A 17,175-nucleotide genomic window follows, 5' to 3' on the forward strand; every position below is an offset into this window, starting at 1 on the left:
GCTGGGTCTGCATATACTGCCCGGGTTCTCTTTAAGATCCACACAAAAGATACAGAAGCAAAAATGGCCTGGGGTTAAATGTACAACCTGCTTCACATTTTTGTGTTCTTACCTCTTGGAGTTCCATCCATATTGTGCGAGGATTGGCTGCTGACCCATAGTGCAACTCCACACCCGGAAGAGTGTTGCTATCCAGAGGGCGCATTGTACGCATGCTTTGCACTTCTTGTAAGTTGACAACTGTGTGCGGTTGCTGTGTATATAAAAAGCATATGTAAGTACCAAAAAGATTACAATATGTGCTAAACCTTGGAATAGATCTAAATGGTAACCGAGTACTACACAGAAGCAAATCTCAGCCATGGTAAGTAAGATGGTGGCTGCTAACAGTTTTTCATTTTGAGTATGGTCTGTTTACCACCACTTTTTGCTTTCTGCTCCTTAACTTAAAGGATACCCGAAGTGACATGTGACATGATGAGATAGACATGTGTATGTACAGTGCCTAGCATACAAATAACTATGCTGTGTTCCTGTTTTTCTTTCTCTGCCTGAAAGAGTTAAATATCAGGTATGCAAATGGCTGACTCAGTCCTGACTCAGACAGGAAGTGACTACAGTGTGACCCTCACTGATAAGAAATTCCCCTTTTTATCTCTTTCCTGCTCTCAGAAGCCATTTTCTGCTAGGAAAGTGTTTTATAGTTGGAATTTCTTATCAGTAAGGGGTCACACTGTAGTCACTTCCTGTCTGAGTCAGGACTGAGTCAGCCACTTACATACCTGATATTTAACTCTTTCAGGTAGAGAAAGAAAAAAAGGAACACAGCATATTTATTTGTGTGCTAGGCACTGTACATACACATGTCTATCTCATCATGTCACATGTCACCTCGGGTATCCTTTAATGATCTGTACACACATGTTTCTCTAGCCCCTGTATCCCCAGATTTTTGTTTCAGGCTATTGAGGGGATTAATGCATAGGCCCATATGCAATTCTTTTTTTCTCAGAGGAAATACTTTTTATATTCTCTATAAAATAACTTTTAAACATTTTGCAATTGAAAAAGTACCAAAAGTAGGGGAAAAAGTACGAACACAATTATTCTGAGTATGTTCCTGCTGCTAGTAGTTTAAAAGGAATCTTATGACAAGGCGTGAAAATCTCTCCTATGGGAACTCCATACGGGCCATAAGCCCAGTGTTATCTCCTCGGTTATAAAGTCCAGTAAGGTGGAGCTATTGTAGTATCACCTTTACTCCTGTAGGTTAGCCACACCAGAAGAACCTCTATAAACAATTACTGAAAAGATCAGTAGACCGTTTCACTTTCCTTAAACTTTGCTTAGAAAGGTATCAGCTACAGGTGCCACAATAGTTTCTGGATCACTAAGCGTAGCTGATAATGGTGGCCATACATGGTACAAGTTTTTCATCCAATCTTACCATTTCTATGTAGTATAAGGGTAAATTAAGTGAATATACTGAAAGGATAATTTAGGCAGTCCCCTTATATTACATAGAAATGGTAAGATTGGATGAAAAAATTGTACCATGTATGGCCACCATTAGAGTGATCAACCAGGCCGGGGGTCAAGGATATTTGCAGTATTCGAGATGACTATAAGCAGATTGTGGTGAATGAACATCAAGAAAACCCATTGGCAAAAATTTCTACAACAATTTTTTTTTGTAGCAGACCCCATTGACTTTAGTGGCATGTACGCTCAGTGCAAAAATTGGTGAGTGGTCTGCGAACGTTTATTCGTTCCTGATATAATTGTCCATCACTATACACAGAGAAGACAATTTTTTCCTCACTTTTTCTGAATTTCATAAAAGACATGCAATGCAATGGCAGTTCCCAACCCTGCTTTATTCTATAGAGGTGGACTTGTGATTTCAACACAGATGACCCTACTTTGGGACAAATGCAAGTAGGCTAACTGTATGCGTAAAGAGTAAGGAAACAAGTTTTTAATTGGTTTTGCCATACTGTAATTCCACCTTAAAGGGATACTGTAGGGGGGTCGGGGGAAAATGAGTTGAACTTACCCGGGGCTTCTAATGGTCCCCCACTCACCGATGCTCTGGCCCCGCCTCCAGTTCACTTCTGGAATTTCTGACTTTAAAGTCAGAAAACCACTGCGCCTGCGTTGCCATGTCCTTACTCCCGCTGATGTCACCAGGAGTGTACTGCGCAGACACAGACCATACTGGGCCTGCGCTGTGCGCTCTTGGTGACATCAGCGGGATCGAGGACATGGCAACGCAGGCGCAGTGGTTTTCAGACTTTAAAGTCTGAAATTCCAGAAGTGAACCGGAGGCGGGGCCAGAGCATCGGTGAGTGGCTGCGCTAACACATGATGTGTGCGGGGGACCGTTAGAAGCCCCGGGTAAGTTCAACTCATTTTCCCCTGACCCCCCTACAGTATCCCTTTAAGGGCCTGAGTCATCAAGCTGCGCTGCTAAAGTAGCACAGCTTAATGTGCACGCCTTGCATAGCAGCAATCGCTACTATGTAGGAGCGTTGTACAGCAGGAGACATTGGCAGCGCTTCCAAACAGAGGCTGCACCCAAATTGACTACCTGCAATAGATGTGCAGAGCTCCACAATGTGGACTAAAATACACAACTTGCATTCAAAATGGGTACAGCAAAGGAGCCCATGTGGGGCTCTGCAAGTCTTTGTTGTTCTACAGTTCAGTTGCAGCCTATGAGCGCTGTCATTTGTTTGATGTCTGTTTGAAGAAATGTGTATACCATTTTATGATTATCGTTAGACTAGCGGTAGGTCTTCCCTGAGAGGATCCGTCATCGCTGTGGGGAAGTCTAGTAGGGAATCATTTGTGCACATATTATTTATACTGAAGCTAACGTCCTCCTTTGCTGTACCTGTTTTGAATGCATGTTGTGTATTTTAGTCCACAATTGTGGAGCTCTGCACATCTATTGCAGGTAGTCAATTCGGGTGCAGCCTCTGTTTGGAAGCGCTGCCAATGTCTCCTGCTGTACAAAACTCATGTAAGTATACTTATGGCTAGCTGCATCCATGTGCTTCAATTTACATTCAAATTATAGATTAGGACTAGTACATGATTTGCATTCAAGGCAGGTATTTAGCCTATGTGGGGCTCTGCATTGCCTCTGTTAGTCTACAATTCAGTGTCAGCCTATGAGCGCTGTCATTTGTTTATCTGTTTGAAGAAATATGTAGGAGCGTGCCTTCCCTTAGCAACGCACGTAACGTTCAATGCGGGCGGTCCTGGGAAGTATTGCTACCGCAATATTTCACTAACAGCCCCTTCCTTGACAATTAACATGTTAACTATTTTTGGAGTACATTGATTAAAAAAAATATTTGTAGTGAATACAGACTGTTGAGCCTACTTGGGCGAGGCAAGTCCACCACTACCTCCCTTTTTTTCATTGTTTTAGCCTCATCTGGTGCCTGTTCAATACTGTCTATATATTCTACAGACATTAGATTCTTGTCACCCAAACTTATTTGTTCTGGTCAAATTAGGTGACCGTAATATCTGCTCAGGTTCCTCTATGCCTACCCACCCAATACACACTTTCTGATGAAAGTTGTATCCCTAAAACGGTGTCACCAGCAAGTTCAGAGTACTTTATTCCAATGTAGAAAGGGGTAGTTTTTACATTGACTTGTTTAACCATTTCCCCTCCCCCGGGACGAGTAACTACACCCCTGCAAAATGCTATAACTCTGTGCAGGGGCGTAGATACTACGCCCATCCTGTCGCGCCTGCCCGCGTAGTGCTTCCGTTTCCGTACTAACAGTATAGAGCTGAAGTCACCACTGGGGACATCTTGTGGCCAATTTGTAATATTACATCCCCCTTTTTTTTGTTTATCATCCCTAGTTACCTTTTTTTTTTTTAAAATTAACACCTTACCTCCTACACTCCCCTAAAGTTACCATTTTTATTTTTTTTATTAAAAAAAAATTGCAAATAAAAAAAAATACATAAATAGTTACCGTAGGGACTGAACTTTTTTAATATCTATACAAAAACTGTCTACTACAATTACTGTATAAATGATGGGCTTGTAATTAGGGATGGAGGCAAAACTTAAAAAATGCACCTTTATTTCCAAATAAAATATTGGCGCCATACATTGTACTAGGGAAAAATGTTAAACGTTGCAATAACCGGTACTAATGGGCAAATAAAATGTGTGGGTTTTAATCACGGTAGCATGTTTTATTTTGGAACTATAATGGCCGAAAACTGAGAAATGAATTTTTTCAATTTTTTTCTTATTATTCCCATTAAAACGGAGTTAGAATAAAATAATTCTTAGCAAAAAGTACCCCCCAAAGAAAGCCTAATCAGTGGTGAAAAAAACAAGATATAGATTGTTTCGTTGTGATTAGTACTAATAAAGTTATAGGTGAATAAATGGAAGGAGCACTGACAGGTGAAAATTGCTGTTTTTTTTAAGAGGAAAAACCCTTCGAGGTGAAAAGGTTAACTTGTCATAAAGAAAGTCTTGAACTTTATCAGTTGTGTAATTAGAAGATCACTGAGTGCACACAGACACAGCTGCATAACGTAAAGCACATACCTGATTATTGTTTTGTAGTACCAGCAGTTCCTGATGATTCACGGCTACGAAGCAGGGAGAGATGACATCGGGCTCACTGATTCTTGCTATCTGGAAGATGTGGTATTCAAACAGAGGGAATGCAGACACAGATTCTAAAGGATAGAAGAACATATTAGTGAATTAAAAATCCATGGTGATAGTTCTATACACTGCACTTGCTTTCAATGCAACTTAAAGAGGGACTCCAGTGAAAATAATGTAATAAAAAAGTGCTTCATTTTTGCAATAATTACGTATAAATGATTTAGTCAGTGTTTGCCCATTGTGAAATCTCTCCTCTCCCTGATATACGGTCTGACATTTATCACATGCTGACATTTTTACTGCTGGCAGGTGATGTCAGTGGAAGGAGATGCTGCTTGCTTTTTTGGCAGTTGGAAACCGCTGTCAGGGGCATGGTCCTGACATCACACTGTAGGGGGGTTTCACCACAATATCAGTCATACAGTGCCCCCTGATGATCCGTTTGAGAAAAGGAATAGATTTCCCATGGGAAAAAGGGGTATCAGCTACTGATTGGGATGAAGTTCAATTCTTGGTTCCGGTTTCTCTTTAAAAGTCTTGGGAGGCTAAACACAGTTTTAGTATTTTTACACAGCCAGATGTCAACAGGATAGCCGTATGGGCAGACATATGGCAGATGAAATGTAATGTCTATAAATGAAAGGCAATGCACCTTGGAGGTGTCAATGGTTCATATACAGTAAATAACATGCAGCTATGAAAATCAGACTTGGAGAAAGACTTCAAAATACTGGTTGATGACAAGTTAAGCAGCACCATTCATAGTTACATAGATACACCTCGGTTGAAATTAAGACATCTGTCCACCAAGTTCAACCAGATAAAGAAAAAAACATACACATATCCCAGTCAATCCAGAGGAAGACACAAAACATTTACAGGCATGGGCCAATTACCCTTTCAAGGGGAAATTTTCCTCCTGACTACAAATGGCAGTCTGGACTCTGGATCAACAAATCCCTGGATCAACTCTTCCATGTGTTACCTAGAAATTATAATTGTGGTTGTCCTTCAATGCAAGGAAAGCAGCATGCAAACCCTCTTTATAGAGTATTTTATCATTTATAAAACGTATAAAGGTAAAGCTATATCTCAGAGCTGCAACGACCAGCAGATGTCAACTGCAGTAACTTGCCCGTTGCCCGCAAATCATTAGAGGTGTGAAACTCCCGCCATTTTTTTTTAAAGCGTTTCCAAGCTCTTCGACCACAGAGCTTAGGAACACTTGTGAAAAAAAAATAGACATTACATTTAATGTATTGTAAATTATAAAATGGGCACTCTTTGCATGCAGATATAGAATTTGCCACAACTACTTCCTGTGATAAGATATTCCAGATTTTAACCTCTCTTACAGTAAAGAACCCCTTCCTGAATAGATGGCAAAAACTTTTTCCTCCATATGCAGATCATGTCCTTTGTACAAGCCTAGGGATAAAAAAAACTCATCCAGGAGGTCTGTGCAGAGCAATGTGTGCAGTGGGCGTTTATCACTCACCTCCCGGGGGATCCCGACGTCAGCCACCATTCTTCTTCTCCTCCGAGGTTCTGCTCCCCCCTGGTGGGATCGCCGTCTGTCGTCACGATGACAGCTGGCAATCTCACCATAGGGTTACAGCGCCATACGGAGGATGGAGGTAAAACTGCAGCACTGGATCCCAGGGAGGTGAGTGATTGCTGGGGCTGCTGCAGATCTCTCCGTAGTGTGATTTTTTTTTTTCCCGCTTTTAGACTCTAAAATCCAGAAAGAATCAGACCACCAAGGGGGTTAATGTGAAGGAGTGGCCGCTATGCTCGCCTTAAATATGAATTTTAAACTGAATTTTAAAAAGGCTGCAATATGCGTAAATCCTATTGTTACCACTCCCAGCAAGTAAGGAGACAAAAATGAGACGGGAGCCGCCAATAGTGTATTATTGGTGATAAAAACGGTAAAGTAAATAATGAGAGATATACTCACAAACATGGGTTGCCGAGAATCAGGCAACCACTATAAGCACATATGGGGATATTGACCCTGTCCCCACTCAGGTTAAAAAGTCGCTCTCTGTAGTAGGAAAAAAAAGGAGTGGGTGTCCACACCCATCCACCAGGTGGATAACAATATGTAATAAGAAAACAGAGGCGCCAGTAGAGTAAAAAAGGACCGTATTAAAATCGATAAAACACGGGGGGCAAGGGTGGACTTACCTCCCCAATTATTCAAACACAACCACTGTGATCAAATGTATGAAAAGCATTTAATCTGTACTCCAAAAACAAACAATTGCAACGCGTTTCGCGGGTCTCAAGCCCGCTTCCTCAGGCAAAATACAAGACAAGGAGCAGCTCAGATGTGTGCAGTCGGAGCAGGGCGCCTCTGCTCCGACTGCACACATCTGAGCTGCTCCTTGTCTTGTATTTTGCCTGAGGAAGCGGGCTTGAGACCCGCGAAACGCGTTGCAATTGTTTGTTTTTGGAGTACAGATTAAATGCTTTTCATACATTTGATCACAGTGGTTGTGTTTGAATAATTGGGGAGGTAAGTCCACCCTTGCCCCCCGTGTTTTATCGATTTTAATACGGTCCTTTTTTACTCTACTGGCGCCTCTGTTTTCTTATTACTCCCAGCAACTTCTTTACTTCAGATGAGGTGAAGGAATAAATACTCAGACACATAATATCTGCACGATGGGAGTCAGTTTGACAAGACTTTTTGTTGTCTGGAAAAAATGCATTTGGTGTATAAGTGGCCTCCTCTTCCGTCATTACCTAAAAAGCGAAGCTTTGCCTGTTGGACATTCAGGTTATCCAGATTCCTCAATTCCTGCAGGAGGTACTGCTGCACACTCTGCAGATTCAGGCGATTGTGCACAGCGCGGGGAATGTATCCCAGAAGCTCCTGTCTGTAAAAGAAAAGATACAGATACGATTTTGTCAAACAATTGAACAGATCTGTTGAATATGTAGGAATGTGGTGATCTCAGTAGAGGCCAGCGCAGGTCTACTTTATTACAGCTGATCCCACAGGCCTACTACCCGCACCCGACCCGCACCCGACCCACGAGCTTTCAAAACCGCAACCCACTTTTCAGCTGCCTAATACAGCCATGGAGAGCTGGCGTCCGGGAGCTGTTAGGGTGGCCACTAATGATGCAATTTGATTGATTATGAACAGTTAATTACAAATGATTATTTGTATGAACAATCGTAAAATGATCATTTGGGACCACTAATGGACAATCTGATCAGATTAATGAAATCGATCCGAATTTCTGTTCCATCCCTCCAATCTGATCGGATTGGTTAGGATATTTATGTCCATTAGTGGTCCCAAACGATCATTTACGATCGTTCATACAAAGATTCATTCCTCAAAATTGTATCGTTAGTGGCTGCCTTTATAGTTACCTAGCTCTTGCAGCCCACGGACACATGGGATCGTCGCTGATTACAGTTTCTCTCTAGATTTCAGAATGCGGAGTTACTTGTCGTAGGCCCACGGATGTTTGTATACGGTGTGCCTCTGAGGAAGCGGCTTTTGGCCGTGAAACGCGTGTCAGGCAGTCTTTTTATGTGGATTGGAGGTCTGGTTTTGTATCTACACGCCCTGTCCGCAATTTGAAGATATTATAAATGAAGAATAAATAAGAGAATATTGGTTCTTAAAAAAAAACAAAACCCACTTTTCATCTGTTTGAAATTGTGGTGCTATAATACTTTTGGGTGGAACCACACTATTTTTATCTTGTCTATAGTACCTTTATAGTTACCTGTTCGGATGGCTGGATCAGCTTTTTCTCCTTGCAGGTGATGGGAGAGAGGTGATTGAAGAGCGTCTTCCATCACGCCTCTCCCACCACCGGGTGGCGCTGCACCGCTGACACCATCCCCTGGGTTACAATCACATGTCTTATCGACCCAATGTAGGCCTCTAGATCGGAGTACAGAAAAAAAAACTCTACATTATGTGACAAACATGAGAAGAAAGTGTCTGTATTTCAGGAGGTTAGGATAAGCTTGTATTCTTGGCTGATTTAGGCCCAGTGCTCATCAAAAACCTCTAGCAAATCTGAAAAACGCTAGAGGTTTGTGAAGCAGATTTCAGAGCCATTCTAGGCATGATTAGAGAGGTTTTCTAACATGCTGCCTAGCGGTTTTTGGAGCGTTTTTGTGTAGTAGATTACATATGGATGCCCACCTTGACCCACTCCAATTTGCATATAGGGCAAACAGATCCGTAGAGGACGCCATCAATGCCAGCTTGGCATACGTCATGGAGCACCTAGACAACCCTGCCTCCTACGCTAGGCTACTGTTCCTGGACTTTAGCTCAGCGTTCAACACGATCTGCCCAGATATCCTGCTCACAAACCTGACGCAGCTCGGGGTGGATCCCACCCTCCGGGCATGGATCAAGCACTTCCTGATGAACAGAACGCAACAGGTGAGGCTGGGAAACTGCTACTCCAGCGTAAGAACCACAAATACAGGGGCTCCACAAGGCTGTGTTCTGTCTCCACTACTGTTCTCCCTCTATACCAACAATTGCATCTCATCCGCTGACTCGGTGAAGGTCATCAAATTTGCAGATGACACCACTATCATTGGCCTAATCGGCAGCAACGGGGAGCACAAATACCCCAGTGAAGTCGAGAGCATCTGCAACTGGTGCGGAGACAACAACCTTGTACTCAACACAGCAAAGACGGTTGAACTAGTCGTAGACTTCAGGAAGAACCCTCCCACCTGTCCTCATTGGGGGAACTGAAGTCTCGAGGGTGTCATCGGTACGGTTCCTCAGCACGACTCTCATGAATGACCTGAAATGGGGGCAAAACACCATCAATGTTCAGAAGAAGTCGCAGCAGAGGTTATTCTTGCGCCAACTGAAGCGCTTTGGCATGCCCCGGAAACTACTAACAAGTTTCTATACTGCCACCATAGAATCCATCCTCTGCTCCTCAGTCATTGTCTGGTACACGGGCGCAACGGCCAGGGACAAGCACAAACTGCAGCGAGTCATAACGGACGCAGAGAGGATCATCGGATCTCCTCTTCCACCTCTTGATCTCCTCCACTCCACTAGGATGATGAAGAGAGCCACCAGGATCTCCTGAGACCCCTCCCACCCAGGCAGTCGCTACTTCGAGCTCCTCCCACTGGGCTGCCGCTACAGGTCACTATCATCCAAGACCGCCAGGCGGGAAAACTCCTTCTTCCCCCAAGCGGTTCGGCTGCTTAACTCCAATCTTACCCCGTCAAGGCCCACCCACTAGCTTGCCCTGGTGGGGTCGGTCATCCAGCTCTTGCCCGTCTGCCTGTCTGGTCCCCACTGCCCACGTTCGTGGCTTTATCATCACCACTGCATCATCACTACCCATCCACTATCGGTAGTAGCTCTATTGTACTAACTGTTGCCTCGGGACATATCCATATCTAACTGTTGCCTCGGGACTGTTTCACGTGAAGGCCATATCCATATCTCTACTGCATTTCTTTACTTGGATCATTGTTTGTTGTATGTGTTGCACATCTGTCCTCTTACACCATGTTATACTATGTCTATGCCATGTGTACCACAATCAATTCCCAGTATAGCTCTGCTGTACTTGGGGAAATAAAGTGATTCTGATATGTTACCATGCAACGCTGGGCGTTCAAAGAAAGTGCAGCATGCTGTGCAATATACGTTAGACTGTGTGCACATGCTCAGTAACGGGGTTTTTTTGTGCAGGAGAGGAGGCGGGGAGAGTCCACTATTATACTTAGCCACATGGCTAATTAATATTCACTGCATTGCAGTGTTTTCTTCCTGGAGCTGCCGCTGATTGGCAGGCGGGACCACGTGATGCGGAGTGTTCCGATCACGTGGTCTCTGCAGCAGACTATAGGACAGAAAAGGCGCACCAAGAGCTGCATAAGGCAGCTCTAGGTAGCGTCCTCCTCCAACACCACCAGGCTTTGTGTTAGGGGCATGTTATGCGACCTTAACGTAGCCCCAAACCCAACGTCCTGATGAGAAAGAGGCCTAAAGCTGTGACTGAACAGCTTCTGTAACGAAAACGCCTGGAAAACCACTCTGATCTGGCGTTTTTCAGAGCGGTTTTCCACTTTCCTCTATTTTAACATTGAAGCAGAAACACCTCAGAAATCTAAACAATGCTGCAGCCCCCGAGTTTGCGTTTGTGGAAAAACGAGCCGCTCTGGTGTGCACCAGCCCATTGACATACATTACCCAAGCGGTTTTCTAGCCCCAACCGTTTCTAAAAACGCTCACAAACCGCTCTGGTGTGCACCAGCAGGGTTGCTCGTAAACTACGCCAGCGCGAATCTACGCATCGTAGTACGCAACTACGCATCGTAGTTCGTAGGCGAAGTTTAAGAACTACACTTACGCATTTCCGCTTCGCCCGCTACGCGTAGTTGACGTATGTATTGCGAAGTCAACTACGCGGGCGGTAACTGCATCTATATGGATCATTGCGCATGCACAGAAATTTTATTGCCCTTTATACGCATACAATTCCGCATTGGATGTTGGAATGTATGCGTATATTAGTTTGTGTATGTGCATAGTTAGCAGATTATTGCGGAAATTTTTCCGCATAAGGGCATAAGCGGTCGCATCAACTATGCTACGCAATACGTGAAGCTTGCGTATTTTAATGCGTAGTCTACGGGATGCTAACGTAGCGAAGTGGCTGATTTCGGAGCCGTAGATTGCGAAGCGTATTTGCGTAAAAATAGGCGTAGTTCCAGCGTAGCGAAGTTGGCTGCCTACGACCATCCCTGTGCACCAGCCCTAATATCTGTTTCTCCTGCATTCGGCATTGCTGCCCACTAAAAAGCTAGGTTATTAAAGCCTTTCTGTCAGCAATGCCCAAATGAGAAGTAAGCTGTCTGGCCTTTCCTGAGTATGTGAGAAAGATAAGTTAACAAGAAGGTTAAAGATGGAAGACAGCACTACTGACAGCACTCAGGGCGACAAGGGGTTTAATAAAGTGGAACGCAAGCAAAGTCCTATTTTGCTTTAGTCAGAATGGTAAAAGACTAAAGCCTCTATTATGTTGGAGAGATGTCCCAGCTGGGATAGTAATCCTAATCACCAATTTCAGGCATAAGTGTACATGTCTCTGTTATTGCGACGGTTGACGCTAAATTACAGGATTGAAAGTGAAGAGAAATCTTCCAAATAAGGGAATAGTACCCGAATGACAGATTTTACTAGCCAGAACTTAAAATAAAATAATCTCAGTTGCTATGGGAACACCTAGTGGTATCTGCATACCCCTTAAGATATTTTGGAAAGAAACAGGGGCATCAAGATTTACCTATGAGTCCCTTATGATGGCAGAGTAGAAAGTAAATATGGTTCACCTTAAAGAAGTAAAAGGTTTTTACTAGGTTACAGTATTATACCGCAATAAGGAGTTAATACAATCGGCACGATTTCCCCTGCAATCTATCCAGTAGCATATCTAGCGTCATTAGCGCCTATGCAGAGGCATAGCTAAATAAAAAAGCGCCTATAGCTATCACTAAAATCCAACCCAAAGAAAGGGGGCAGGGGTGAGCGGCACCATCCAACAAACATAAGTAGCCTCAGTTGAATTGGTTGTGCCCGAGCCGAAGCATGGCCGCATGGCCTGTAAGAATGAAGTTATGGCATTTGGTCAGACTGTACATATCAGGCTCCCTGCACACTGCAAATCTGATTTGCGATTCCGATTCTGCTTTTCAAAACCCGATTCCGATTTTCCCTGAATGCTATCAACAGAAAAACACAGAAAAAAAACGCAGTATGCAGTAACGATTAAAAATCAGAAATCAGAATTGCATGTAAAAAACGCATAAAAATCAGTCACATGCAGTGTGCAGGGAGCCTCACCCAGATAACAATTAGGAAGCTTGTCCCCTTAGAAAATACAAGCAGGCAGCAGAATATCTCACAGATAAAAACTAGGATCTATATGGAGAACACCAGGGATGCTATGGAGCAGCGCCCCACGCATGAGGCGCCTATGGCACATGCCATTCCTGCACCCCTTTAGATACACCGCCGTGCCTAGGGCAAGAATTTAAACTGCACTTGATGAAGTGATACGGCTATTCATTGAACTGGGGGTGTCTAACTTGAAGTGTGTAATGGCCAGTTACAAGTATGGTGATAGGTCAGTCATAGAGTGACAATAATTAGGTCAGTGTATACAAGTCTCTCAAAACTATTTGAAAACATCATATCACCGAAATAAAAATTAGGTAGCATGTTCTTAACTATTAAAATCAGGCAGTCATTTCTCCACAATAACAGCCACAGTGACAGCGAGTGGGGGTCCAAAGCTGTGAGAGTTAAAGGCACTCCGAGCACCTCTCATGGGCGTGCCTTTAAAGAGAACCCGAGGTGGATTTGAAGAATATTATCTGCATACAGAGGCTGGATCTGCCTATACCGCCCAGCCTCTGTTGCTATCCCAAACCCCCCTAAGGTCCCCCTGCACTCTGCAATCCCTCATAAATCACAGCCATGCTGCTGACAAACAGCTTGTCAGAGCTGGCTGTGTTTATCTCTATAGTGTCAGTCTGCTGCTCTCCCCGCCTCCTGCAGAACTCCAGTCCCCGCCTGCATCCCTTCCCTCCCTGCTGATTGGAGGGAAGGGACGGGGGCAGGGACTGGAGCTATGCAGGAGGCGGGGGAGCAGCTGAGACTGACATTACAGATGTGAACACAGCCTCACAGCACGGCTGTGATTTATGAGAGATTGCAGAGTGCAGGGGGACCTTAGTGGGGTTTGGGATAGCAACAGAGGCTGGGCTGTATAGGCAGATCCAGCCTCTGTATGCAGATAACATTCTTTAAACACACCTCGGTTTCTCTTTAAGACTCCGACCAGTACTGCAAAGTACTAAAAGATGCACACCTTTCTGTAGCTTGTGCTCTCCTCTTTCATTTGATGCCTGAATCGTTCTACACCAAATAGTTTTCGTTCGATCGCGGCTGCCATCTTGGCTATGTTATAACTTCCGGGTCACCCCTGTCATCTCTGTTATCCAGTGCATCACTGAATGAAGCAGGAAGAGGAAGTGACACGCATGGCCATTGGCTCCTCCAGAGGGGTCATAGCACGACTGTGTTGGAAGTCGTCTGGCTTAAAGGCATGCCCATGAGAGGTGCTCGGAGTCCGTTTTTAGGTTGGAGTTGCGCAACTTCCCTCAGTGTCTGACCTGTGTGTTCAGCTTAACATGGTTGCACTGCAGCAGCTAATCTGAGCCCTCAATAATTCAGTAGCCAAGGCACAAGCCATGTCGGGCCATACCATTGATATGCCTTTGAACCTTTTCTACAATACGTTAAATCACATTATTAGTGGTTAGCAGTGGTGCTCAGCAGAGCTCGACTATTCGAGTAGCTCGAATATTCGAGCTCTTTTTCAGCTATTCGAGCTCGGTATTCGAGCTCCGAATAGCTGCAGCTATTCGAATGGGCTATTCGAGTAAACGCGAATAGCCCATTCACTATTCGAGCAAACGGCGCTATTCGAGCTCGGGTACCGAGCTCGAATAGCGTCATAGCCCAGATTGATGTCCTTAGAGCCAATCAGAGGGCTCCCAGGCCCTCTGACGGCAGCCAATCACAGAGGGGGACCCTGGCCAGCCCCTACCCTATAAATAGCGGCCGCCATGTTAGGTTTCTCCGTCCTTGCCTGAGACTTGCATAGAGAGAGAGTTGCTCCTTTGTGCTTTGGCTTAGCAAGAGCTCTATTGTGGTCATTTACCTAGCGTTTTTGCTCACATACACCTCCTATACACACCTATATTGTTGTTAGTTAGATAGACATTGTATTTTAGTTAGTAGCTTTTGTGTTACATAGACAGAGACAGCTGCTGCAGGCAAGCTTACAGCTTTAGGCCTCAGGGCCTGCCTGTGTGGGCAGCTGTTCTCTCCTGTCCTCTGTTAGTATATTTCTCTCATCTATACCAGTATTTCTGCTGTCCTTTACTACTGATTGATTCTGTATTTAGTATTGTAGTTATACTGTACTAGGACACTCACTGTCACTGTTCATAAGCTAAGGCTAAGGCTACTAGCTCCTGCGTGTGTGCACTCACTGTCTTGTACACACACACTCTATTTCCTTCTGATTACTGATTGATTATTGTAATTAGTTGTACTTACTGTTACTACTTACTCTTACTGTACTAGGAGTCTAGGACACTCAGTCACTGTTCATAGGCTACTAGCTCCTGCGTGTGTGCACTCACTCACTGTCTGTGTACTGTAGTGTACACACACACTCTATTTCCTGATTACTGATTGATTATTGTAATTAGTTGTACTTACTGTTACTACTTACTCTTACTGTACTAGGAGTCTAGGACACTCAGTCACTGTTCATAGGCTACTAGCTCCTGCGTGTGTGCACTCACTCACTGTCTGTGTACTGTAGTGTACACACACACTCTATTTCCTTCTGATTACTGATTGATTATTGTAATTAGTTGTACTTACTGTTACTACTTACTCTTACTGTACTAGGACACTCAGTCACTGTTCATAGGCTAGCTCCTGCGTGTGTGTGTGCACTCACTGTCTGTAGTGTACACACACTAAATTTCCTTGTGATTACTACTGATTATTGTAACTTCTAGTTGTACTTCCTGACTGTTACTACTTACTTACTGTACTAGGGACACTCACTCAGTCACCTCACCCACCAACCCACTCCATTAAAGTACCCCACTTTTAACCCGCCCTTTTAAAAAACTTTTGTCTTTACGCCCAAAACATCGAAGATGTCTGGAAGTGGCAGCCAGCGCGGTTTGGGCAAGGGGAAGGGCAGCAAGGGAATCAGGAGGAGAGGGAGCAGCATTGTGGCAGGCCGCGGCCGCGCCACCATGCACAGTTCCGCAGCAGCGTCAGTGGCTAACATTCTTCCCATAGCCACTGGCCGTGGACGCCTTGGGCGCCGCCCAGCAGGAGCATCTGCAACTCACGCTGCAGAGACACAGCAGCAGCAGCGTGTAGCACCTGCTCCGATTTTCCTCCAGCCGGGTCGGAAACGTCCCATTGAGGAAAAGCATGCAGACACTGTGGTGCAACTCATGACGGAGGATGAGCAGCCCGCCATCAGCTCTGCATCCGAGGCCTCCACCCTCACCACCACCACCACCACCCCTGTTCGCAGCAGCCGCCCAGCAGGGTCTGGGGAGGAGGCCAGTTCACCGTCACAAGTTGGCGACCTGTCACTCAGCAGTATTTTTACCCCAGGCACCATCAGGGTATTGTCTGCTGTTGTTGGCGATTTGGAGGAGGAGATGCTGATGGGCACTTTGGGGGATTAGGGATTGGACAGCAAGACTGTGGCGACAGTCAAGCAGCCCATCCATGCATCAGGAGAGGAGTTTGGGGGGTCATCATCCCAGCAGGACATGTTTCAGGAGGGGGAGGATGATGATGACCCGGTGACAGACAGAAACTGGGTGCCACCACCTCCAGGGGATGTCGTCCTCAGCAGCTCTGAGGAGGAGGAGGAGGATGCGCTTGTGGGCCTTGCAAGGAGGCGCATCATTGCAAGCATTGGCAGCAGTAGGCAGGTCCCACAGCCTGCTGGTGTCTCAGGCTCAGCAGCAGCAGCATCTGCCAGTACCACCACCAGCCGCACCCAAGCCCCCCCCCCCCAACCACCACAGGGAGACAGGCGGCAGCAGCGCTTCCATGCCGTAGGGGGATGTTTCTGTCACCAATCTGGCGATTTTTCACCATGCCCACTGTGTACAGCAAGTACGCCACTTGCAACCACTGTCAGCGGAAGTTGAGCAGAGGTGCAGACCCCTTAAAGTTCAGCACCAGCTCGCTCATCAACCACCTTGCTGCGAAACATTTCCACCAGCATGAGGAGTTCCAGAGGCTGAAGGCATCTGGTGCTGGCAGTGGCACCACACCCATCACTGCACAGCCTTCAGCTGCAGCAGCAGCAGCAACAGCAGCCACCCGCCCTCCTGCTCCTCCAGCAGCACCAGCAGGAGTGCGGAAACGCACTGCTCCTCCCCCCTCTGCAACTCCTGCCGCCGACACTGAGGCCTGTTCTGGCAGCCAGTCCTCAGTGGCCTCCTCCGCTGTGTCTGCTGATTCCCGTGCCAGCAAAAGGCCACGCCAGAGCCTTTTGAGCGAGTCCTTCCAGGGGGTGGTTAGGGCTCTGCCTCCCAGCAGCCGTCGCGTGCGGCAGCTGAACGGCTTGCTGGCACGGGCCATGTGCTCCCAACTCCTGCCGTACACGCTCGTGCAGGAGGGGAGCGACATTCGTGCGCTGCTTGCTTGCGCAGCCCCAGACTGGCAGCTCCCCAGCAGACACTTCTTTGCCCGCAAGGCCATTCCTGCACTGCACCGCTTTGTGATGGCCAATGTGGAGCGAGGGCTGGAGCACGCGGTTGGTGAAAGGGTCCACGTCACCATGGACTCCTGGAGCAGCCGCTTCGGGACAGGCCGCTACCTGTCCTTCACTGTCCACTGGGTCAGCTTGGTGGAAGGGGGTGAG

The 17,175-nt window shown here is 45.8% G+C and overlaps 1 protein-coding gene across 1 annotated transcript in view; it reads right to left on the bottom strand.

Annotated features, from left to right (window-relative positions):
- MYO15B (myosin XVB) overlaps positions 1-17,175 on the bottom strand; it is a 201,390-nt gene that overhangs the window by 3,836 nt on the left and 180,379 nt on the right. Inside the window, exons 40-42 of the mRNA XM_068262697.1 lie at positions 7,412-7,545; positions 4,595-4,728; positions 113-253 (exon numbers count right to left, since the gene is read on the bottom strand). Of these exons, the coding sequence (XP_068118798.1) occupies positions 113-253; positions 4,595-4,728; positions 7,412-7,545 (409 nt within the window). The remainder of the gene's footprint in view (positions 1-112; positions 254-4,594; positions 4,729-7,411; positions 7,546-17,175) is intronic.

This window comes from Hyperolius riggenbachi, chromosome 12 (assembly GCF_040937935.1).
Source record: "Hyperolius riggenbachi isolate aHypRig1 chromosome 12, aHypRig1.pri, whole genome shotgun sequence".
NCBI classification, from domain to species: Eukaryota; Metazoa; Chordata; class Amphibia; order Anura; family Hyperoliidae; genus Hyperolius; species Hyperolius riggenbachi.